This window comes from Synchiropus splendidus, chromosome 1 (assembly GCF_027744825.2).
Source record: "Synchiropus splendidus isolate RoL2022-P1 chromosome 1, RoL_Sspl_1.0, whole genome shotgun sequence".
Taxonomy (NCBI): Eukaryota; Metazoa; Chordata; class Actinopteri; order Syngnathiformes; family Callionymidae; genus Synchiropus; species Synchiropus splendidus.
In genome coordinates, this window is record NC_071334.1 from 42,161,483 (window position 1) to 42,187,795 (window position 26,313).

The following is a 26,313-nucleotide window of genomic DNA, read 5'->3' on the forward strand; positions in this document are numbered from 1 at the left end:
GCCTCCACTCCCCTCCGCAGCTCCAGCCCTCTGCAGCCCCTCACTTCGCCCCCTACTGGAGAAACACACACCACATCTGCACTGGCGGAAAAAAAAGTGGGGTCGTCCTGTAGCCCGCCCCGCAATGGGAGGGGTGTTTAGTCCTGATGCTTTCCTGCTAGAATGAATTCTCACTTTTGACATTTTACTCTCCATTAATCATGATGCGTTCCTCCATTCATCTTCTCTCACTACATGCGACCACTTCTGCCTCTCTCCATCAATCCCTCCATCCCATGCCTGCCCCCTGGCTCCGCCAGCCTAATCATCCGGAACATATGTGCACGTGTGGGTGATCTGTCCTAGAGGGGCCAAGGAATTAGGGATGTGAAACGGTGAGCCGTGCGAAGGCAGGCTGGATGTCGGAAGAGGAACACAATACAGCGATAAAGGAGTGACAAGCTGACAATGCAGCCTACAAGTGTAAATCAAAATCATCTCCTGAATGTGCCCCGTCTCCGTAAAAGTATCGGAATCAGACCCCGACACCACAAGAATGTTGGTGATTCTACTATTTATTTAGTTTGGAAGCATTGAAGAATTTTAATCTGGGAAGTTAAACTGTTTTGTGAGGATATTTCTTCGCCCATTCCTCCATATCTGGGAGAAACCCTCAGCTGTCTCGAGCTCCCTAAGATATGCAAGCGTACCATGCAAATCTCTACCTCACGTTCCTGCAGACTCTGGCTTTTCGACCCGGTGAGAGCACTTGCACTTTCTCTCCCCTCATCCACTGGAGATTAGCCTCTCTGTTGTCATGACAACGATGTTGTAGCTGGAGGACAGAGTGAATGTAGAAGGAGCCAGGTGCTTGCTTGCACAGGGACAGTGAGTAAGTTGTTTATCCTGGGCCACATGAAAAAAAGAAACATTTTGCTGTCTGTGTGGTATATAAGACATGGGAATATGAATTGCACCTTCAATGACCTGAGATAATTTTTAAAACTGAAGCCAAAATATCCTGCAATTTGGGAATGAGCCATGCAATTTTTATATTTCTTGTAATTTATAATGGTAATGATGACGATTACGAAGATGGAGACGATGATAGTACAGTCATCATAAAATAGACAATGATAAAATATTTTCGTCATCTCCAGTGATTATTTGAATGACGATGAAATACATATTGACCGTAACTCATACTTTCCACGGACAATTTAGCATTTTATGATCGCATGATTTACAATAATCGGTCGATGAGGTGTCATGAAACACTGTTGCAGGGTTGATGAAACGGTGTCCTAATTTTCAGAGGCCACTAGATGGCGCTTCTGGTTTATGTTTATGTGACGGTTCATTGAATTAGTTGTTCAAGTCCAAACATTTTACAGCAAACAGTGCCATCCGGAGGCCTCTGAAAATCAGGACACTGAAACAACAACTCTTCAGTTTTGTGATTGATCATAGTTTTACCCTTCACCAACTGAGCACTTCCATCTCTTCATGTGATGACATGTATCATAAATGTAGTTCATCTTATTGCTTACCAACAACATTTGAAGCATGTAGGTTTTTGATATATATAACCTCAATCCAAATCCATATAACCCAGTGCAGGGGGCGCCTGGTGAGTAGAATACACTTCACTTTTTAAATGAGAAATGATTCCATCTAGAAACATCTGAAACATACTGTTCCACTCCATCAATTCCTCTCAACTCAGGCCGATGGAGAGGAATTGTTCAAATCCTCATGACTTTTTAGCTCCTTTGGGAAGGACTTATTCATGAATTAGACAATGTTTCTCTCAATGAAGAGCAGTGCTTATTTAGGAAAACATTCTAAAAGCAGGTCCAGGAGCTAAAGACGGTGAGGAAGCAGGAAGTGACAGTCCAATGTAATATGGATGGGTAGTTGCAGCTTCTTGTATGGAGTGTGAAATATTCATCATGGCTGGGCTTCTGAGGATGGAGAAGATTCAGCTTCGTGAAGAGGAAATCAGTTTCAGCGGTTCATACATTCTCTACAATTGGCCTGGAATTTCAGGTGAGTCCATGTTGCGTTACATGACAGCATCCAGCAGTTGTTTTCAGTCTTTAAATCAGTCATTTTTACTTGTTGAATAAACTGATGACAGATCGCATGACAGATCGTGGAGTCTTCAGCGTCATCTCTGGAGTTAGTGTCATTCCAGCCTGTATTTGTTGACAGAGAACATTCTGAAGATAATCTGGTGTCTTCATCACTGACAGCAGTTGGTCGACATGGGTGGGAGTTTGAAGGGAGGTGACATCACTCAGTGACCAATGAGTGTGATGAACAGCATCACTCGCACAATCTGCTTGGGCGACAACATTCGTCCAATGTTGAGAGTCACTCTTGTAAGACACGAAGAAAACACAGCAATGATGCATGAAACAGCGTCTGCGTAAACACATTGTTCTGAGCTGAGACTCTACTTCCTTCTTCTCCAGGGTAAACAATCTTTTCCCTGAACTTTGTCTTTGTAGCTGCATGTGCACCAATACTGGCTGTCATTCTGGCTTCCTATTCTTCAGTAATGGAGGAATGACAGGAGACTTGCTTCCCTGCTGCTGAAAATGAAAATTAAACTGGGGATAATCTGTAAAGACAAGCTTAAGTTCACAAACTTTCTGTCAAAGAAATAAAAGAGGTAGGTAAATAAGAGTAATGGGAAAGAGGAGAGGAGTAAAAAGAATGATAATACAGAAAAGGATATGATCGGACATCCACCATGTTCACTGTTCACAATGTTGAAAAGTTGGTCTGCTGCTGTTATGACTACCTTGTTCTTGCAAATCTTATGACGTGGTCCACCACAACAAATCTGTCTTCGAACCCACCTTTTCAAGACTCGAGGCGAAGAGAGTTGACGCAAAGAAGCTCAAGGTGGGTATTCAAAGTTATACCGCCCATGGGTGCGCTCTCAGGTCTGCTTGGCTTCTTTTGCATTATACACTGACACCTCGCGACATGCTCTTCAGTCTCTCTCTTCACGAAAGGGCAGTAAAATCGCTCTTGGGCCAGGCTCAGGGTTTTCTCAACACCAACAGGCTTCATGTTGTCATGGAGATGTGTAAAGGTGATCCGTTTGTAAACAGCCGGCAGGACGAGTTGTTTTCTTTCCGCGGCCTATAGAGTAGGCCAGTTCTCCAGGTGTAGTCTCTCAACAGTCATTTTGTGTTTGTTTCAACTTTGTCAATGCCTGGACAAAGTCACTGAATGATTTTGAGAAGCATAGCACATCATGTATAGGAGTTGGACAAAATAATGGAAACATTATTTATACTGCTTTTCCATTATTTTGTCCAACCCCTCTAGATAGGGCATGCAGCATTCATCACGACGAGTGTCGAGCATCTCCACCATGCTGCGTTGAAAGGCTGCAGGAGCATTCGTCAAGCCATATGGTATCCTCACCCATTCGTAAAGGCCCCTAGAAGTCGTGAAGGCTGTTAGGTATCGTGAACCTTCATATAACCTTGGTGGTACACTTCATCCTGGTCTGGAATCAAGAACTAATTGTGCTCCAAGGTAGTCGGTGAGGTCCTGGATACAGGGATTTCCATCGGCAGCGAAGGTATACAAAGTGAGTCAGCACTGTCAGATGATAACGCAACGCTCTTTTCCATTTGCACTTTTTCATCTGCTTTCTGTTGGTCTGGGCTCACGTGGCTTAAATCGACAGGGGGTAGTCAGTCATCACTAGGTGCACCATGAGGAGTGGATGGTTCTGTGACCTGAACTCCAGGGACTGTGGTTTGGGAAAGTGGTGTTGGTTCTTGCGTCTCACTCAGCATGCTGGATGGTGCTCTCCTTGGTAGAATCATCTCATGTTACACTGTTACACAGCCATTCTAAAGCAATGTTTTTCTCTGGTTCATACAACACAAGTGGGCCAGTGGAGTCAAGGATTTGGGGAACCCTTCGCCATACCTGAACTGTATTACCTGCTGGAATTGTCACATTTTCTTTCCCACTCTCAGTGACAGTGACTGGATCACCAACAGTCCTTTGTGGCACTTGTATAAGGTTGATCGTGGCCATCACTTGATCTTCATCCCTTCTGAAAGCTCAACGTAGGAGGTTGTACATCATGGTGTTGGCTGTTTCATCTGAATCTTGCCTTTAGATTGCTGCCACAAGCACATTTGCTCCTATTAGACGCTGAGGGAGGGATAGTTTGCTGACTAAGAATGGCGCTTGCACAGTGAGATTAGGATCTTCATGACCAGCTATTGTGACTGTGAGCTCAACCCATCCGTCATAATGTATTGCCTCACCATTGTCTGCATAAACCTGAAGTTCCACACCTAACAGCTCTAGGAGTGGCCTCACCTGGTAGCTAGGGATGTATCTTTTGGCCCACAGTCAATTCTACTCACTTGTGTACTTGACTCAAATAATACTGTCACCAATAGCCACCAATCAAACATTTGAGAATACTTTTCTTGCCAACTAGGGGAACTTTTCTGCTGGCGGGTGAATAACTTTGGCATGATACACTCTGGCCACATTGATCTCTGTCTCTGGTGCATTGTGATGTGGGTACTGAGTCTTATTTTTATTGTATTTTTATTGGGTAAGTAACCAATTCTTGGAAACACACATCCTTGTGTGGACCTTTTGCCATTTGTGGGGACCCTTTGTTGGTCTTCACAGGTTTAAGCCTCAATTTGAGGATTAAAGCTACAAAATAACTGGGTCATTATGATTGAATTTAAGTTTGGTTCAGAATCCTGGTTCATGTTAGCCCTGTGTCCTGGATGGCTAGGTTTAGGGGGAGACGCTGGGGGAAGGGTAATGGCAATTCAGGGGTGTAGATGTGTGTGTGCACATGCATTCGATTTTGCGTTTTCAGTCGTCCTTCAAAACAGTGCTGAGGCGACGGAATCAAAGAACAGTTTCTTCCTACATCATCACCGGAGGAGACAGGTCTGTGTGAAAGATCAGCGATTTTATCATTAAATCCAAAGCGGCATGTCCAAAGGAAAGATGCCACAAGCGACACACAGGAAGTTTAAAACACAAACCAACCAGATTGATGAAACTATTTTGTTTCCTTTGAACAAACGGTTTGTTGTGAGAAAAGTAACTGAGTAAATGACTGAATATAAACGTCAGGAAATCAAAATGAAAGATGGTGTCCATGGTTGAACATCTTCCTGAGACTCAGAGGAGAGCCTCAGCTTCTGAAATAAGTCAAGGAGCCAGTTGATGGGTGGTTTTTCAGGTACAAGTGAGGTTTAAGAATGAGTTGGGTAATTAACAAATAGGAGTCTCTCATTCAAAATTTCAAGAAGCTCCTGAAGATGACCAGCTTGCGCTGATGAATGGCGCAAATGCGGCCGTGAGCCCAAATATAACAAATAACTGATGCAGCCGACCCTTCTCTACAGCAATGTGAGGGGTCCTGTTTGACATCTCCTGTGATTATCTGTCAGTCAGACAGGAGTCATTTCCAGGTCGGGCTTTGTCAACAACCTCAAATTGTCGTTGGCTCCTTTTGTGGCAGGTCAGTTGGACCTCTGTTTTCAGCAGGCCGGGGGTGTCCCACGCAAATGATATAGTAATAATAATTATCTACATCATTCATTGTCCTCATCATCATCATCATCATTATTATCCCCATAATCTTCATTATAATCATCGTAAGAATCGAAATACTTAACAAATATTTTTGACTAAATAGAATATGTGTGTGTGTGTGCATGGACAATTTTGTGCCCTACAAGCTCTCTGAAGTTCACACAGGCCGATGATGGCGACTCTGACCTACATCACAGGACTGAAGTCATCTTCAGCTCTCAAAGTGCATCTTTGTGTTGTAAATTGGCTGCCTAGCTTTAGCAGCCCCCAGAGATCCAGATCTCCCCTCGACAAGCTTTTCACATCATTGTTAATGTGCACATGTGGGAGCCTCTCCACTCCACATGAAGGAGCAGATCACATGGCGCTGCATGTGCAATGCTACGTTGTGTTGGGCGTGGTGCTTCTCACGCAGCATCCGAGATCTGCACCAACCCGGTGCTTGTCTGATTCTGTATTATTTATGGAGCAACAGAACCGGTGGGATGTAATTGATTTACACAAAACGGACCATAAGCTTTATTGTCTTGCAGCTCTGCTTCACCCTTGGTGAAGAACCATATGGGTGTTACATCAGATTCCAGTGGTGTCCTCTTTTTCAGCTTTGATCAGCTTTGCTAACTGATGATCAACATGGTCTGTACTGATCCAAATGAACGTAGCAAGTAGGACTCACCTGACCTGAATGTTTACCACATTCATTAACTATTTTCTCAGTATTTTCATTTAAATATTGCAATTCAAGCTATATTTTCCCCAGCTGAATGTGACATCTTCATCATTCAGCATTGCAAAACATGACCCGGTAGGTTCACAATTTCAAGTCGGTGAGACTGATGAGAACAGAAATGAACAGATGAAAAGCAAATGATATGGACATCAGACGTGTCTTTCAACGAAGCGTGTTTACTGACCTCTAGCGGTGATACTTGAACATGCGAACACAGACGCGGAATAGCAGTATTCTGACTTATAAATATTTATATTCGCTCGTTTGTCCTGCAGCATCATCCAGCAGCACGTGAGATCCTAACACGAGACTCTTGAGGTGACATATGGTGATAGCAATGGAATAAGGAGGATGGTGGAGGCCACAGGAAAGAGGTCAAGTGTCCCCTCAGCACATCCGAAATATAAAAATATGTTAAAGCACCTTTTACATTAGGAATTTCAAACTTCGCCATGATTTCTTCCTTTATATGTAATTAAACCATTAATTTATTGCTCTGATATGTGTGCCTTATGTGGGAGGCATGCTGGCCGCAGGGCGGGCTGTAGGTGTGCTGGGCCTCATTGATGCCAGCGGGTTCATCAGAGGAGGTTACAGCACGCTGGACAACCAAGAGACTGCTCCCGCACGTGAGTGATTCAGAGATTTTAATTTTACTACATGAAAATATTCGTTGTATAATAGCATAAATCCCTGACAAAGGTTTGTGATGTATGAGAGTTGCCAGAGTCCATCTGCTTATGTTGTGTGTCCTTTAAATGAACACAAAATAGATTCATATTTTCATCTGCAGGGAGCAGAGTTTTTCCATTGGCCATGAGGATTTCCTCCATCAAGTCCTGCCTTCCCTGAATGATGAGGACATGGTCATCCTTCTCTACACACGGTTCAGTGAGTGAACACTGTCTCTGATTGGCATTTCAGATGATATCCAGCAGGTGGCAGACATGTCAGTCAGAGTGAGGGAGAATATGAAGAACATCCGTGTCGTGTTCCCTCAGGTTGAGGGAGCGTCTGCGTTGGCTTTGCAGGTTGGAGGTCCTTCTTCAGGAAGAGCCATCGTCAACTCCTCGTTTTACTTTGTTGACGGCATCGATTTGTGGCACATCCTAGGTAAAATTTGTATAATTTTTCAGCAGGTCAGTAAGGAGCTTTATTACTTCTGACAGATCTGGCAAGTATCTTCCCAAATAATGGACCATGGTCCGGTCTTGTTGCAGTTCCTGCACTGAGCGTTTCTGGCTGCACAGGATGCATGTTTGGGGTGGTTCTTTACGCACCTGAAGCACCTCCCTCTTTCACAGTGGTGCCCTTGACGTGCAGTTTGGAAACTTCCCTGTCGTCTCCCTCTTTCTCTGTGATGCTGAGCTGGAGCTGCGTGTGTCTGAGTACTTGTCTCTTTGCTGAGATAGCGGGCGTCAGTCGAGTTAGCTTTAGCCTGTTGGCACATTTACCTCTTTATCTGCGCTGACTGTCTCACAAGCTCCACTGCTCTGTCCAGGGTTAAATTAGGGTTAAAACTGCAAATTTTCCCATATCTCCTTGTCCAAAATCCCGATGACCAATCTGTCCAGCATGCTCTCTAGTTTCACTGGACCAAACGTAGAGAGCTCGAAGTGAGTGCGAATATACTCCTCCACCAACTCGCCTTGCTTATGTGCTCTGAGATAAAAGCAGGCCCTTCTGTGGATGACGTTAACTTTCGGTATGAAGTATGTGTTCAGCTTCCAAAGCACAGTATCATAACCATCAGCGTCTTCATCCTCCGCGAACACAAAAGTATTGTACACCTGTTCGACTTCTCTGCCCAGTGCTAAGAGTGTGCTAACCTGTACTTCCCCATCTTTGAGGTTTAGCATTGTGGCCATGCGGTACCGTTGAAATCTTTGCCGCCACTCCAGCCACAGCTCCGGTCGAGTAAAGTCCAATTTGAATTTGGCCATGATCCATGTCTGACTCACTTAACTTCTGACACCATGTGGAAGTTGCTCTTGGTAAATGAATAGTCAGGTCTTTCCGCGTTAAGACGTTTATTTTCCAGTCTCTGAACACTTCTCAATACTCATGCACACACCCTTCGCTTTCTCGCCAGGTAATGTTGGCCAACCAAAACTATCCCTACGTCGGAACCTTCACATGACACTTGTGGAACATTTAAACTAGTTTGGAACTTATTACACTTTGCTGAGATGGCAAGAAAAGGATCTACGAAGCAACCCTCGCCACCACGCATGGCAGACGGCAATGAGTTAGCAGAACTTGTTAGCAGTAGCAGACGCCCTGGAAGAAGCTATCCTGTCACTTGTGAATGAAGTGGTCGCTCAAGTGGCTGGGAAAATTCGAACTTTGGTTAGTTGGCTATGCTTGGCACAGAAATTGTGGAGATTCAAACAGATATTTCCAAATACACTGAGGAAAGCGAGAGAGGCAGAGATGGAGGTTGGTTTCAAATTGGCCGATTTGGAGGACAGGGCTCGGAGAGACAATCTACGAATTCACTGAGTACCTGAAAATGCTGGAACAAGTCACGTTCTCTCATTCTGTCCTCCTCAATCCCACGGCGGTTCCCGGGGACCAGCCAGATTCAGATAATGAGATCTCACTGGATTGGATCCCTGAAACACAATGCGAACGGCAGCTCACCCCTCGCACAATTATCTGCGAACATCTGTGCCTCACTGATCGAGATAAAATCATGAAAGCTGCTCGAAAGGCCGGCGTTCAAATGGAGGGGCGAGCCATCCGCTTTGCCCCGGGCTACAATCGTCACACATTCAAAGGAAGGTTGGCTTTTTCGGATACAATGGTCGCACTACAGAAGCTGGATTTCCGCACTTTTCTTTACTACCCGGCGACACTGAAGGCTACTCGTGGAGGAGCGAGTCACATCTTTCACTCTCCAGAGGAAGCGAGGAAATTCATGGAATCACTTTAATAATCTATTAGTCAAACTGTGATCCAACACTTATGGTATCAAACAGATCTACACCCTGCGTTCGCCTATCACACGGTATGCTGTGACTGGTTGCCTCAAAACTGCGGAAAATGTTCATTTAGTAGTCCAGTTTATATAGTTTACTTTTCATTGAAGTAGTTTCCCAATTTTGCTAAACAATATGTAGCTTGCACACGGCTATGTAGTTTTGTGTTTGTACTTGTATATCCATTTGTATTTATTAAGGGGAGAAGGGTGTGTGCGTTAACGGTTGTGATTTGGATTTCCCGAGGAGAGGGGTGGTCTCTGGCCAGGTTTCTGAGTCTCTTTTTAAGTTTAAATGTCTACTCTTTCCTCTGATATTCAACTCATATCAGTCTCTAAATTAAAAGGACCAGTTTACACTTAATCGGCTGGAATGTAAACGGACAAGGTGTCTGGACCAGTTACGCAGGCAGCAGGTAGATGTAGCCCTAATCCAAGACTCTCATCTGAAGATGGTTGACGTGAATCGCTTTTCAAATAAACACTATTATGTTGCTGCATCTGCAGCCACTAACACCAAAAAGAAGCCTTACTCTGAGTATATTATGGAAATACGACTGAAGATGGAAGAATCTCTTACATTGAAACATCCTTGTGCGGTAACACAAGGACTTAGCTTAGTCATTCATTAACCCTAGATCAAAACAATGCACATACTATTCTGCCCGTCATCAGAGTTTCTCCTGTATAGATTATATATTTCACAGGGATTATTCTGTTTTGCACTTTATTTTACTTCACTGACTTTGCACCTCTAATAGTTTTGCACTCATTAGTATTTTATTTGTTGTTGCCAAGGCTTGTTTTGTGCAATCACAATTAAATGAAGTCAAAGTTTAAGTCTAAGTCTAAGTCTAAGTCTAAGTCTAAGTCTAAATCTAAGTTTAAGTTTAAGTTTAAGTTTAAGTTTAAGTTTAAGTTTAAGTCTAAGTCTAAGTCTAAGTCTAAATCTAAGTCTAAATCTAAGTTTAAGTTTAAGTTTAAGTCTAAGTCTATTTTTCAATTATTCAGGATTTAACAGTTCTGTGCTCTATCAGATCATAGTATTGTAATCCTACCTGAACTATATATTACATTTTTTGATATTCCAGGACCTCTCCAGCTAAACATGATAAATACTGCGATCTCAAAAGGAGCATTAACTAACAGCCCAAACATGGCAGTCATTGCAGTACTCCCAAAAACAAACAAGTGTAGCAATGAAAGACCTCTTTCCTTACTAAGTGGCGACATCAAGGTGTATGTGAAAATACTTGCCTTAAAGATTGAGGATGAGGAGGACAGGGGATGCCCCCTGTCATCTTTACTTTTCGCGTTGTCTCTTAAACCCCTTGCTCAAAAAAACATTCATCTGTTAATGCAATTACTTTCTACAACACTGAACATTAAGCAAACTAAATGTCACACATGCTGTCTTGGTTTGATACTTTTAGCTCTTTATCCAGATACAAAATTAATTGGACCAAATCAGAGTTAATGCGTTTACATTCTAGGGCAGACTGTATGACATTACCATCACACATACCTGTAGTGAAGAAAATCTTGGTGTGGACATTTTTTCATCACTCTCCATAATTGTTAAAAGCAATTTCCAAAACATATATATCAATATTAAGAATATCCTTGATCGCCTCTCAAATCTCCCCAGTTCATTCCAGGCACGTATATCAATAATAAAAATACCTCGGTTAAATTTCTTTTCTTCCATGATTCCCCTCTCTCCAGCTAAAGACTATTGGCAAAAACGTAATTCATTCATTTTAAAATTTATTTGGGGAAAAATGAGGCCACGACTAAAATTCACGACTCTACAGCGGGAAGGCTCCCAAGGAGCGCTTTCACTTCCAAACTTTGAGATATACCATTGGTCCTTCATCCTTAATGCTCTCTCAGTGTGGTTTGATAGCAGCACTACTACTTCCTGGAGAAAGGCAGAGGAGAACCTTGCACATCCTCACAGATTGCAGCACCTTGTATACTCAAATATTTAAACTAAGCAGGCTAGACTGAGTATGGGACCCATCATTTCATACCTACTCTACGCTGACGAAACAGCAATGAAATATACAAACCACCGTTCACCAATCTTCAATAATAATATACTTATCTGGGAAGAAACCCTTTACGTCTACCAATCGGAAAAGCAGGGGTGTGCACACACTCAAAGATGTACTATGATCTATAGCTGAGATCAGCACTGCGTGCTTAAGGTATAACAAGGAACACTTTCCCAGATATGCTGGGATACTGATACATTACTAATGGATTTAAAGGACACACCTCACACCCAGAAAATGCTTTCTCATGAAGTTAGCTGAATCTCCCAACTGCAACCTGCGTTCTGTCAATACACCTGGAACATTCCTTCATACGTATTGGGAGTGTCCTGAAGTATTGCGTTCTTGAAGCGAGTTGTTGCTTATGTGTGTGATCTTATCGATCTACAAATCCCATCTTCACCAAATCTATTTGCTTTCGCATTTGTCCCTTCAACAAAAACGGCTTTTATGGACTTGCCTTACTGCTGCAAAGAAGATGCTTGCTGTGAGATGGAAACCACCCCACTCTCTGTCAATACACCCGTCTGGATAAATGTGCAAATGGAGAGATCGGTTGCGCAAATGCATGGTGCAAGCTTATTTTTTTTGTTTTTTCATTTTTTAAAATTGTACTATTTATTCTGAAACAGAGACTCTAGGGGTGCCACCAGAAGGTTGGGAGAGGGGTGTTGATGGAAACGCAATGCATTTCTTGTATTTTGCTGACAAACTGTCTATAAAGAAATTGGATACAATAAAATAAGAAAGGTTCGGCTGCATCGCTACTGGCAGATCTCGCCTAGCTTTTCCTTCTTGTGGTCAGGTAGCGCAAGTTGCCCTGGTCTGCCTGCTGATGGGCTGCTCCGTCATGGATGCAAAGCTTCATCTGGAGAGGAGCACAATGATGAGGAAGGCACTGGGGGAGATCATGTAGTTGATGAAGTAGAATTACTTTGAAGAAAAGCCATCATCCATAAGTGCAGTAGGTTTGACGCCTAATGAGGTTTCATGAAACAGTGTCCTGATTTTCAGTGGCCACCAGATGGCACTGTCTGCTGTAAAATGTTTGCTCTTGAACAACAAATTCAATGAAACGTCACATCATTTCTAAACCAAAAGCGCCATCTAGTGGCCTCTGAAAATTAGGACACTGTTTGATTAATCCTGCAATACTGTTTGATGATACCTCATTGACCCATCACTAGTGTTGAGTGCGTGAGGTTCCTCTGGAAGAAAGCTACGTGACCTGGTCCCGAAGACCATGGAAGACACCATGCACTGGGCTCATACACTTAAAGAGCCTACACCAAGTGAAAAACACTGCATCTGAAGACTGAGTGCTGCTGGTTGTCAAGCATCGACCTCACCACTCTGTGGGAGGAGCCAAACCAGGAGGCTCATGAGAGGAATATCGAAGTACATATTGTGGCCTCGGCAGGAGTTTAAGTGGGTACCCCAGTTTAACCAGTAAAGACAATGTCATAGATAGTTTGAAAATCCAAATTAAACAACAACAAAACTGTTAAATTACTTAAATGTTCCAAGCAGCTGTAGATCCCCAGACTGGCGTCACTCACTCCGTAAGTCTTCCTGAAGGTGAAGAAGCAGGTATGTTGGTCGGCATGATGTAAGTCAACCTCAATCCACCTTAGCGTTAGCAACACTCTTCAAACACTTGTCCAGGATTAGTGTGACGTGCAAGTGAATCTTGCGGATCACTTGCTTTGAACAGGCTGTGGAGGACCTCGCTAACATCAACACCAGGAGAGGAAACAAACAATCTACAAAAATGTAGATGAGCTGTGCTCACCTTGAGATGCAAGGTTTTGTGCACCAAAATCTTTGAAATGTTTTTTCACCAAAACTAGCAAAATGTTTATTGCAATATTTAAAGATTATTCTGAGATTCGTGACATATTTTTACTAATTTCCCCTTTTGACTTACAAACCTTTGACTTTTCTTTTGTTTTGTGCTGTACGCCCGCTAGAAGCGGTAGTGACTTTGACCTAGTTCCTGACCCCTTGATGGTGAAGGTGGGGACTGGATTGTGTCCCAGCTACATGGGGCATGAGGACAACCTGGACCAGTGTCAAGCAACCGCTCACACACATGCCGCTCTGACAGACAATCAAAAGTCACTACTTGAGCTCTGTATGTTTTTGGCAGATTGGAGGAAACCTTAATCTTAATCTTAAGAAGAAGAAGAAGATTATGGAGGAAACCATAGTGCTAAAGTTAAACTACTCTGTGTTTTTTATACGAGACTCTCACTACAGTAGGCTGAATGATGTGATGCATGACTATCTACTACCATCTCACTATTTTAATTTGTAAACTTCTCAACTGTGTGTTCATCAAGGCAGCAAAAGAAAAAAGCGACAGTGTCAAAAATTGCGTGGAATAATATGATGACACTGTCTCAGCAGAGGCCGTGTAACCATCTGAATGACGCTGACAGGATGTTGACCAGCAGACCATCGTCTCCCTCTTTGTTAATCTATTCGCTTACCATGGACCACTCAGGCTTACCAGTCAGGCTTGTGCACTTCATGCTGTTGTTTTCTTGAATGGGTCTGCTTTTACTTCAAACATGTACCTCTCAGTAGCAAAGAATGGCTGTGATTTTACTCTTATGTTTGTATTATGATTCAAACTAATCCCTTTAAACCTGGTTCTGCTCAAGATTTTCTTTTAAAATGTAACCACTGAATCTGTTTTTTCCCCCAAACAGGAACTGTTTATTAAATTACTTAGTGACCTGGACAGACTGTATAACATCAGTTCAACACAAGAATGAAGTCACTGTTTTACTGTATCGAAGTAGAGGTATGTGTTTCATATGCGTGCCCTCTGTGTGACTAAGAGGTGCCACGAATACTTGAGAGTTCAGAGTACAGCACAATGTCAAAACAAAACAGTACAAATTACATGTCAGGAAATAGTCATGTTGGAGAAACTAGATTGTTAAAATGTCCTCAGCAACGCCCACATGAAAAAAATAAAGTGCTTCCAGTGTTCCAGACTTTGCTGTGGCTCCAAGTCAGTTGTCATCGTCAGTACCTTCAGGTTTGCATCTTTGCACTCCACCTGGCGACCGAAGACATGTCAGTCCTGCACCCCAACTGACCCACCAGAAGCTTTCCTGGTGCCGTCACATGTCCTCAGAGGATCCAAATCCACGTCAGGGTCTTCCAGAGAGCCGGGCTGGGACTCCACGGAAGTCCTGGTGAACTGGTGAGGAAGAGTCCCCTCCTTGTCCACTCGTTCATCATCGGCTTTTAAATCCTCAACAGTCTCGTCCGTTTCTCCCTCCTCGTCATCACGATCTCCCTGATTGTCCTGCTCATCGGCCTCAGAGGCTCGAAACTCGTCGACGCACAGGTCACTTGGACGTCTCTCGTTTGTGTCCTCAGCATCTTCCTCGCCCTCGTGAGACCCGTTTGTCTGGAGAGTCAAATACATCAGGGTACAGACGGTCAATGGAGGCAACTTTTTCAACATGAACACAAACTCAGTAAGCTTCTATTGTCAACACATGAGTCACGAAACCTGTCACATGCACTGTTTCAGCTAGTGACGGGGAGATGAGGTTCCACGACACAGTGTCCTGATTTTCAGAGGTCACCAGATGGCACTGTCTGCTGTAAAATGTTTGCTCTTGAACAACGAATTCAATGAAACGTAACATCATTCCTAAAGCAAGAGCGCCATCTAGGGGCCTTTGAAAATTAGGCTCTTCAAAGGCAAAACCTTCCTGACCTGAGCTACGCCATGTTGTGGGACTAAAACAGAGAATCAAAAAGAAGAACAAAAGCAGATTTCTGCCCCAACAATATCAAACCACAGTGAAACTAAACCGAAGGTATGTGGTGTTGCTGCAACGCTTCTTCTGTGGTGTTGCTGCAACGCTTCTGTCTAGCAAAGGCTTATGTCTCAATCACCTGCTCCAGTTTGATTGAAACAGTTTCCTTTCAGTTGAAAGTATAATTTGACTGGCAAACACAGTCACAGAGAATCTATGTTGTTGCTAAATGAAGCAGATTTACCCAATCTGTCTAATTGGATGGTGGGATTATCTGTTCCCACAGGATTAGAATTAGTGTTTAGTCTGCAGTGGGCCAGATTCAAGATAGACTCTTGCCCTTCAGTCATGTTCAACCACTGAAAATAGCTGACGTTCCAAAGATCCTTCGTCACATGAATGACACATGGCTAGCTGCAGGAACTGAGTCTCATAGATGCTGACTGGTTGGTGTTTAGGGTCATAAGAGCAAAAATAGTACACAAATTCCTGGAGACATTGAAGATGATTAGCTGTCATAATTCTCACCTCATGTCTTTAATCTTTTTTAAGATTTTTTTATATCATGAACATTTGTTTTACTTTTGCTTCCACATGGATCATTCACCAAGATCGACATATTTAATTACATCGGAAAAACACATTAATCAACAGACGAAATAATGCACCACCAATGTTCCAAATAAAACATTTATGAATTACTGAATATTTTCAGTGCGCTATCCTGCATATTTTACACAGGTTTGTTCTCGTGCATTTGTAACATTGTAACTTGCAGAAGCTAATTTATGGCCTGCTCAGTGGTAGCCCTGCCCACTCAGCTTTACATATGTCATGTCGTGCTGACAAAAGCATGATGTTCAGCATGATGTTTGGGAACATAAGTACGCACATACATAGAACACAACGAGTTTATATTTTTGTTCTGGTTAAGGTGGAAGTCATGATGTGGGCACCGATGAATGGGCTCACATAACAGTCACACTTTAGTTCAGAAGAGATCACACTAATGTTGAAGAACTCCAGTGAACAGTGACAAAATATCAGGTTATCGGGCCTTATTCGGACCCTCGGTTATCGGACCATTTATTTAGCTAAAATGATGATTCAGCATATAATTATCGACTAGTGTTCTACAATGTAATGACCCTCATGGAGACCATAATCACAATGACTGCTGTCTCACCTGGTGCTCAGTTCCTCCTTCTGCAGTGTCATCGTCCTCTTCATCTTCATCCTTCGCTGAACTACTCTGGCCTCCCTCCACAGCCTCCTCTCCTTCAGTTGATTCGTTGTCATCATTCTTTGCTACTTCTTCTCCAGATGTCACACCTTCACAGCCCTCAGTTGCTTCCTCGCCCTCACAAGTTACCCCATCACTGCCTCCACCAGCTTCTGTATCCCCCACATCTTCTTCATCGCTCACCTCATGATTGTCACACTGGCATTGCGGCGCGTCAACTGCTGCTCCCTCTTCATCCTCTTGTTCAATACTCTTTTCTTCCTCTGCAGTTAAATCAGCTTCTTCTCCCTCATCTTCCTCCAGGATCGTCTCCTCTAATACAAGCTCAGCGACAATATCCTCTTTAGTTTCACTCTTCTGCTCATCCTTTTCCTCTTCTGTCTCCGTCTCCTCCTCTTCCTCTTCTTCCACAATATCCAAATTTCTCCCCTCCTCACGTGCAACCATGGTGTCACCTCCATTTTCTGGAGTCGATGAATCAGGCAGAGGAGCTGGCACTGGGGCTTTCTTCAGCTGAAGTATTTTAAGGAGGTCAAACTCCATCTGAACAGGAGCATCCACTGCCATGGGGTTAACCTTAAAAGGCCGGGCCTCCATCTTTTTACGGACACAAGCATCACAAGGGCAGTATTCGTCTTCACTTCGCTGGTCGCTCAGATCAACAGTCGTCTCTCCATCACTGAGGGAGTCTGTGGTTTTAACAGACTGGTTCTTCATCACCTGTTGAAATTCAAATACACCAAACAGTGCATCGAGATTCAAGTGATATTACTGATTTTGATGGGGGTAAGAGGTGGAGGAGGAGAAGGACGAAGAACAAGGAGAAGGAGCAAGAGGGAAGATGTGGAGAGGAGAGAGAAAAGGAGGATGAGAAGGCAGAGGAGGAGGAGAAGGTGGATGAGGAGGAAGAGGAGAGAGAGAATCAAGTGGAGGATAATGATGGTAATAATGAGGAAGACAAGGAGGAGAAAGACAGGGAGAGGGGGAGAATGAGGTGTAGGTGGAGGAGGACAGGAAGGAGGAGGAGGAGAAAGATGATGATGAAGAGGAGGGGGCAAGGAGGAGAAAGAGAGGATGGGAAGGAGTAGGTGGAGGAAGAGGAGGAGGAGGAGAATGATACCTTCAACATACGCCGCCTCTTCTCTGCCATGGACGACTCTCGGGACAGATTCATGTCTTGTGGCGGCCGGGGCAACCTTTGACCTCTGCCAGCCCGGCCCTGAATCTTCTTCATTTCCCGGTCAATGCTGCTCTGGACACGGTGTTTGACTTCTTGCTTGAGCTCGGTGATCATCTTGTCCAGAATCAAGCTGTCATCCAGGTCCCAGCGAACTTTGAAGTCTGCCATGGCTTCGGTGTAGTGGTTCATGAACTGTTTCTCCAGCTTCTTCAGAAGATGCAAGACCCACACCGGATCAGGATCTTGGGACAGCTTTTTGGATAGGGGTGGCCGCAGGACAGTTGAGGCGCCCTCCAATCCGATGTCTACAGTCTCTGCTCCTTTGTCAGTGTGACTATGTGATGTCAGATGGCTGTCAATGCATTCATCCCCGTCAGTCTGGTTCACCGCCGGCTCCTTGGTTTCCAGAGACTCTGAGAAAGCCCCTGACTCCATTTTATCAACTCTTTCCTTCTTCCTGGGCAAAGATTCCTCCTCTTTTGGAGGTGTTTCGTTTTCCTTTCCAGACCCACCTGAGCCACTACTCATTCCAACGCCTGATGAGGACCTCGGTGGTGACGCCTGGTCTGTGCTGATGATTAAACCCTCTGGGTCTCTGGTTTCTGTGAGCCACAAAGATTGGAGGATCACCATGATGTCTTCACATGGATGGGTACAACCTTTCCGCTGATGGTAAGACTGGCCCACTCCTGGTTCGATGAGCTGGAGTTGGGTCAAACAGTCCAGGAGCCCTTTAGCTGAAGTACTCAATCTGCGGCCATATACGGGCGACACCTGAAACACCAACCAGAAACACACCAATCAAGTATGTAAATCACTTCAAAATCATAGCGTGTTCATTTTACCTCTGGCAAGCTCTGGCACCGGCCCAGTGAGGAACTCAGAAGAACCTTCATGACCGCAGCAGAGGACTCCCAGTTCTTCCGACTCTCCACTTCAGTAAACCTCTCTGCAACGTCTTGTCCAGGGCTTGAACCCCTCTTTCCTAAAGCACAATGTCCTTCATTATCTTGCTCCTCTTCCTGTGCTAGGCCTTCTTCAGCACATACATGTCCTTCTTCTGTCTTTTCCTCGTTCTTTTCTGCCTCCATCTCTAGACTGTTCTTGTTTAACTCGTCGTCAATTTCTATCAGGTTGCTATCAGCAGGGATGCCACGAAGCCAGTTGCTTACAACTTCGCTTGGGGAAGCATTGGGCAAGCAAGCTGGGCTGAGGTCGACGTCAGGGCGTTCACACAGATCTTGGTGGTTCCTTTCCCTCTTGTTGAATGCTGACTGATCAGTAGTCTTGCTCAATTTTGATTTCCTACTTTGCCGTGAGGTACTTTCCTTCCTGCCGTCATTCAAATCATCAAGGGGTTGAGCGGTTTCTTTGGGAGTCCTCCCTCTGTTGGGAGTTCTAGTGCCACGTCCAGTTAGATCTTTCATTCCAGATCGCATGCTGCCCCAGTCTTCCTTGCTGTCCTTCACCACTGGGGAATTCATGTTATCAGGAGACGGGCGTTTGTGAGAACTGGAGCACTTGGAATGTGCACTATCATCCTCATCGACTCCGTTGACGTCGCTTCTGTCTGCATGACCTGATTTAGCACTTGGTGGTGATTTAACTGATGCCGCATGGTGGTATGCGCCCACCTTTATCTCCGTTTCAACCGTCTCTTTACCTGCACTTGTGCCTGTTTTCTCACTGCAGCGACAGGATGACTTGTGAGACCTGCTATTTGACAATGAAATTGCGCTTTCAGCTCTTTTCACATTGTTTTCCTGACAGTCTTCATTTTCAGCAGCTCTGGGAGTTTCAATCGTCGGGATAACAGCAGGCCGACCATGAACAGATGGGCTTTTACTCCCATTTCTTTTGGACTTAGGAGAAACATCAGAACTAATTCCGTCAACATCTTGATTACGAGTTGACCTATCTCTTCTACGATACGAAACACTTGACTTGCCGCTGTCTGAATCTGCAGTGTCCCGGTCGTCCGGCAACCCCAGTGAAACAGAACCAAATGAGTTCTGACTTACGGGTAAGTCTGTGCCTACTGACTCCTGTCTTGTTTTGGGGGACGAAGGTGCTTCTTCGAAACAAAAGTCCTCATCACTCTTATGGTTCAGATTATTCTCCTCCCGTCCTAACTCTGCTTCACTCTGAGCCTTGTCAAGAGCTGGTGAGGTTCCGCAAGAACATTTGAACCTGCTCGACTTTGTGGAGTGAACTGACAAAACACTGGACACTCTTGAATCTCCACCGGTGTTTGGTGATTTAGACAAATGAAAGCTTTGGGGGTTGGAGGGCGAAAGCAACTCACCCTGCTTTCTAAGCACGCCATCGTCCTGAACACAGCGATCCAAATCCTCTGCTTCAGAACCAGCCTCTCCATTAGCACTGGACTTCTCACATAAAGCCAGTGAAACCTTAGATTTTTCTGAAATGTTGGAGCCAGTACTCTGGGGCCGGTCTGTTGTTTCATTTCCGTCCTCATCAAAAACTGCAGGTGTCGGAATGGTGATCACGTTTGAGCTTGGTGTTGCTGACCTGAGTCTTTTGCTGTTTGTCTTATTTGAATGGTAAGATTTCACAGACGAGCTAGACATGGGAGAGACGGTCCCGGCACAGGAGGAAACTCCTCGTACACTACCGTTACCTTTGTTATTATCAGAGCAGTTGGATCTAAAGGGTGTGGAAGACCTCCGTCCACATCTATCTTTGTCACCATCTGACAGTGTTTTTTCCGCAGCTGTAACAGACTTGCTGGACTGATCAGACGAGTTTGACGCAGCACTGATGGGTCTTTCAAGTTCCACTATCTCTCCATTCTCCGTTGCATCTGGTGATAACCGTTTGGAACAACGACTGCAAGACCTTTCTGACTCACTGCATTTGGTCAGCACATCATCATCACAATTCACCAAAAGGTGAGGACTTTTGGTTGCTTCTTGATCCACTGCATTGTGGGAGGTAACTTTAGCGACGCTGGAGGCTTCTGAGGATTTAGCTGACAAAAGGCTAGTGCTTCTCTCTCTTGGTTTAGCTTTGCCACTGCAGTTTGACTTCAGAGACTTGTTGGAGACTGCAGACAGCTGTGACCTAGCTGGTGTAGAACTTCTTTCTCCATCCATCCCATTGGCTTCAGAGCAAGATTTCCCAGATCGAACTGATGTTGGACTGGGGGCCAGACATTCTGCTGCCTCAGGATTTGACCCTGTGGAAATGGCAGCAGACGATCTGCTCACATGGCCATCAGACACCACCGAGGCGACATCATTTGATGGATTTGTTCCTTTGGATTTCGTGGAGATCACAGAAACGTTGGCAACATTTTCACAGGCATCAACTTTCCTATTGGCAGGACGCTTGACTCCACGTTTGCACCCCCCACAGTTAGAACATACAGCAGACGTCCCAGATTGCAGGGAGGCAACTGAATGTGCTGAATCATTAGCCTGCAAACTTGCATGCGTATCTAGTCTGTCGTTTTTAGGAGACGTGTTTGAGGCGCCGCTAACTTCAGAGAAGATTTGTTGCTCATTATCCTTTTCTGTTGGTGAAATTGGGGATTGCTCATTTCGATGGCTACACTGTGAAGCGCTGGGCGGCAAATCCTCCTCCTCATCGTTGTCCTTCAGTGACTGAATGACTTGGTTACAAGTGCTTGCTCCATACTGACTGCATTCATCCTCTTTTTCAGAAGATGCACTGCTTACATTGCTATCAACAAGCACCACCTTGCTGTGACTGCAATTCCGGCTGACGCTGCTGACCTCCACATGAGTATCTCCATTCTGCTCCATCTCCACTCTGTGCTCCACCTGTTCGGTGACACGCATCTCTTTCTGGACCAACTGGCTGGTTCTCCCATTCGTGAGCTGTGCCCTGCACCGGACCACTCGTCTGGAGTTACAGGATGAGGAGGAGCTGGACGAGTGAGTATGTCTGAGAATGGTTCGACTTGAGCTGTGCGGTGGTGGGACAGGATGTTGCTTGCGACTATGAACTGGGTTCTCCCACAGGTCGTAATGACGTTCCGGTCTGTGGTAGCAGCAACGCGAGTGGTTCGCTTCCTCCATGCCATCTGGACCAAACGCCACAGAATCAGGATCTGAGCAGCTTCCTGACTGGGCATGTTGTAAGTAACTCGCCGTGTTCTCGTGCAGAGAGAGGTCGCTGTTCAGAGTCGGGGTCTTTTTTATTTGTGTGGACCACTGTAGAGTTTCTTCACCTTGAAGACGAAAGCGGACTTTCATCTCCACAGAGAGACTCCCATCCTTGTTGACTAGGACACGTTTTTCAATGTCATCGTTCATGATAGCCGGTCTGGCGTTCAAACTGTTGACATATGATTTCTCAGAGGAGAGAGAGAAACGCGCAGACCGATTTGATGAGTCAGATCGAGGATGGATGATGCTCTTTTTGGTTTCCAGTCCAAAGTTTACTGAAAGCACAGTGAAAGAAGGTTTCTTTGATTTGTTCTCGTAACTCGTAACCCGGATGCATTTAGCTTACCATTCTTCTTGATGTCAGGACCTTCACTGTACTCGCTGGTTCCAGACTGAGCTCCATGCTGTGGGGATCTAGCGTCGTTTCCAGGAGTCCTGGGACCAAGACCTGGGGACTTGCTGGCCAGTCCCAGCTTTTCCTCAGAACTCTTCCTGAGAACGTTCACCACTGTTGGACTGAATGGCTCCCGACCAACACACACCAGAACACCCGGACAAGTCACCAAGCTTTGAATGCTGTCAATCTGAGGAGGCCAAATCACGCAGTCAAGACTTAAACGATACATGTATACTTTCTTGGTTTCTTACCTTGCGCCCTTCGGCAGTGTAAAGTTTCCGGACATGAAATTGAAGCAACTCTGATGCCTCATCCAAAAAAGCCCTCAGACTCCTGGTCAACTTTCTGCTAAGTACGACAGTCCTCCTGTTCCATGGCTCTGTGTTCTTCAACAGCAGGATCCGTCTTTGCCTGTGAGGTGGATGACCAGGAGGTGTCGCCCATGCAGAATTGGGTCGCTGAGACCTCCGGTTATTATGGAACCAAATATTCTGTCGTTTACTGGCCAACTCCATGTCTATAGGCTTGACTTGCCTCCGGTCAGAGCACAGATAGCAGGCACCATCTTCGAGTTGCTCCAAGTGTTTGATCTTGGTGGTGCCGTGGGGGGTGGTCACGGTCCGCACCCCAAATGGCAGTGGAACCTGGTTAGCGCCAGAGGGTAGAATTAAATACATGTTAAAGACAGAATTCTTAACTTTTACAATATTTAATATGATGACTCCACATTATACAGTCAAATGAAAGAAGTTATGGTTATTTGTCCAAGTAAAAATATTTGACGTTATGGTGTGGTTTCCCGAGGTAATAGGTCTCTAAGGAAGAGCACCATCAAAGTTCGTTCACCCCACTAACCTTTTGGGAAAGGTCATCGAGCAGCGCATCAAAGCATTTAAAGCTGCGCTTGTGTATGGCCATCTTGACGCCCCCAAACTGACTATCGCCGCTTTTGTAGAAGGTGATCCGTTTAGCTGGGGTGGCTGATCTCAAATGGGTGAGGCGCGGGTGAGAGGGGAGCTGAGGGGGGAGAGGTGAGCCATGTTTAGACGGTGGCTGGGGGTCCCACATCCCCTCCTGGACTGAATGCATAATGTGGTGCCACTCTCACCTGGAAAACACAAACAAATGTTTTGTTCAAATATGACTTGGAGTTTCAGAAAACATGTTCATCTATATTCCCCTATCAAGGGTCAAAAACACAGCCAGTTCCTTTCACAGGAATGTGACACATTAAATACTGTCACCTACCAGAGTCACTACTAGTCTCACTAACTAGCCTCCAGGGAGGTCAAACAGGGTGCTCAACTAAGCTGCTAGGATAAAGGGTTATGTCCCTAAAACCACCTGCTGCCACATAGGAACACATGAATTCACCGTGCTGACTAACATCTTGACAGAAACTCAAGTAAAGCACCACGCTTTTCTTTAACACCCACGACAGGCAAGGCTGGGAGGAGTAACATCAGGAATTGAGAGTTCAAGAGATCCATCCATCCATGCATCCTCAACCGCTTATCCGTTGCCAGGTTGCGGGGGCAGCAGCTTCAGAAGGTCACGCCAAATAAATCACCTTCTCCGGGCCAACTTCCATCTCCGACTGGTGGATCCCGAGACGCTCCCATGCTGGTGAAGAGATATAGTCTCTCCACCTGGCTCATCCTCATGAGATGCCCGAACCACCTCAGCTGACACCTCTCAACGCGGAGAGTCTCTGCCAAATGACAGAACTCCTCACCCAATCTCTAAGGGAGCCACCCGTCAAAGAAAACTCATTCAGCCGCTTGTATCCGGGATCTATCCTTCATTTGCGGCCATTCAAATGGCTTATGTCCAATCTAGGACTCTTCTTTCACACGCAACACACTCAGACGAACATTCGGTTCAAGGTGGCATTAGAGCTTAATAAAATTTGACGTGGTGAGCATTGATGGCACAAAGTGAAAATAAATAACCATCAAAACAAGCAATAAAACGGAGGAGGTTCCATCTATCCAACAAAATACAAATCTCTTTAGACGCCCCCGAAGACAAAATAACACCTCGGTGCTGTCAACTGTCAGATGCAGTCAGATTCTGAAGCAGGCTCTGTGCATAGACAGACATCCACAATGTTTACAGAAATGGTTTTGTTTTTTGACAATTAGCCAGTTCAATTATCTTGCATGACAACTCCTAGTTTCCCTGCTGAGGGTGGAAGGTAAATCCCATTGCACCCGGCTTACGGCACTCAGGAAAACACTGATCAGCCATATCTACATCTAAAAAATCTCATCTTAAACACATCACAATATACACAGAATATGTGATTATTTTTCAGATTTATTACTGTAATAAAATACTAATACAAATACCACTTTGCTTGTTAACAAAACAAGTGGTAACACTACAAAGGTCACTGACTATCATTAAACAATGCCTCATCACTAAAAAAAACTTACTTTATCTGAAATCATGGTCCAAACAGACATCAATAATTGGTGAAAATCTGCGCGTTAATAGTCCAAGTTCGACGAAGTGCAGGTCTATATGGTCTCAAAGTTTATGTGTGCACTAGTGAGATATAAATCTAACCTCAGAAGCACACAACACTTGTCAGCAGAGCTCCTGACTGCATCGCTCTCTGTGCAAAATGGCAGCAGGTAATCGTTCTCCACAAAAAGGGAGGAGAGTACAGAGGAAGGAAGGCTAAGGATAGAAAGAAAAGCCTACTTAAGAACCGGTGTGGGAGTGATGGGGGAGGGAGGAAGGAGGTTGCAACTCTATGTGAGACCAAGGCAGCAAAGAGACATCCGAGCTGTGAACAGGATCATTTTTACACATCTATATCTTTAACTATCACAAGCAGAGGGGCAAAAGAGTATTTAGTCAGCCACTGATGAGACATGTTCTCTGCCTTCGAAGTTTCAAGCTTGGTTTGCAGAGGAATAATCCATAAGCAATAGAAGATAACTGAGAAACTGCATGGAAATATGGAAATATTTTCTGATGAATCATCGCCACAACTATTTCAATCAAATCGGAAGATATAGGTTCTTTAGCCTAAAGGTGCCTGGTTGAGGAGACTGGAATAATGATTTTGGAATAAATTGAATGATGCTGCACTTCTTCAGTTTTAACGTGTTACATATTGGCAGTGAATTCTAGGAAAACTCTTCACACATCTCCCTGTCACATTTACAGCACTGTTAAAAATAGCCCATCAGTGCAGAGAAAGACGTCTACTCACTCTTTCAAGGACATCAAGAAATTGCTGAATCATCCATATTTATGTCACTTTCTGGTTCACAAGTGCAGGCTTCACAGCTGATGCAGCAGCGTTACGTGAGCCTGGGAGGATTGAGGTAGACAAGTGGTTGAGTACGTCCACAGTTGGCAAGGATGTGGTCACTGCTGATGAGAATTCCTTGTGGACAAATTGAAGGATGTGTGCAAAGTTGCACACAAGCCCTGGCAAGGTCCTTTAATTGAGATAGGAAGTGAAACAAGAAAGAGAAAATCAATATTGGAGAAACAGAAGGACTCCAACAGACAGTCTTTTAAAATTATTTATTTATTTATATAAAATTATCATCAGTGTTTGTAACATTTTAGCAAAACGTTTGCTTAAAAATCGATATAGAATCACAACGAAAAAGTTTCAATCATCAATGAACATGTTATGCTTTGCAGGAACTGAAGAGGACTGTGAAGAAACATGGTTGAGACACATTTTCCCTCATATCATCAAGGTCTATTGCTGTGCCTCAAAATGCCGAAGAATGGCTTAGCGAGTCTTCGGCAGTGGCGACCAAGCTCTCCTGTGATCAGATAATCCCACTCCTCTGTTTGTCAGCACTTATCCTATAAGATGTCTGAGTCGCCCCTTTGTTTTCTTCTTCTTCTTCACGCTCTAATCACGTCAAACTCATGGAAAAATGACCACTCTTACCTCCACTCTGGACACTCACTGTAAGCGCGGGTATTAGCAGAGGACTACAGACCGAGACTGATAATGTGAATTGGAAACTGTAAATAAGGTCGACCGGCAGCGAGAAATGACAGCACCACGCGCGCGCGGCGCGTTCACTGACGCTTTAGATGACGTATTAGCTGCGTCACCGAGCGGTGACGGTAAGTGTCTGACTTGTTCAGTTATGTTTAAAAAGAAAAATCTGAAAGGAAAGATTCTTTTTAAAGTATAACTCTGACGCAATTT

The 26,313-nt window shown here is 44.6% G+C and overlaps 1 protein-coding gene across 2 annotated transcripts; it reads right to left on the reverse strand.

The window, feature by feature from the left end:
- Positions 1-14,056: 14,056 nt before the first annotated feature.
- rp1l1a (rp1 like 1a) lies at positions 14,057-26,309 on the reverse strand. 2 transcript variants are annotated; one of them, XM_053865838.1, is made up of 9 exons: positions 26,047-26,309; positions 25,345-25,576; positions 22,974-23,226; positions 22,370-22,762; positions 22,068-22,305; positions 18,413-21,996; positions 17,508-18,341; positions 16,331-17,107; positions 14,057-14,786 (listed from the first exon to the last, which is right to left on the reverse strand). In XM_053865838.1, exons 3-9 carry the CDS (start codon positions 23,205-23,207, stop codon positions 14,448-14,450), a joined length of 6,399 nt encoding a protein of 2,132 aa, XP_053721813.1. In that variant the 5' UTR covers positions 23,208-23,226; positions 25,345-25,576; positions 26,047-26,309; the 3' UTR covers positions 14,057-14,447. The 2 variants fall into 2 exon arrangements, with proteins under 2 accessions (XP_053721813.1, XP_053721804.1); XM_053865829.1 differs by lacking the exons at positions 25,345-25,576; positions 26,047-26,309 and adding an exon at positions 24,557-24,761.
- Between the last annotated feature and the right edge of the window lie 4 nt (positions 26,310-26,313).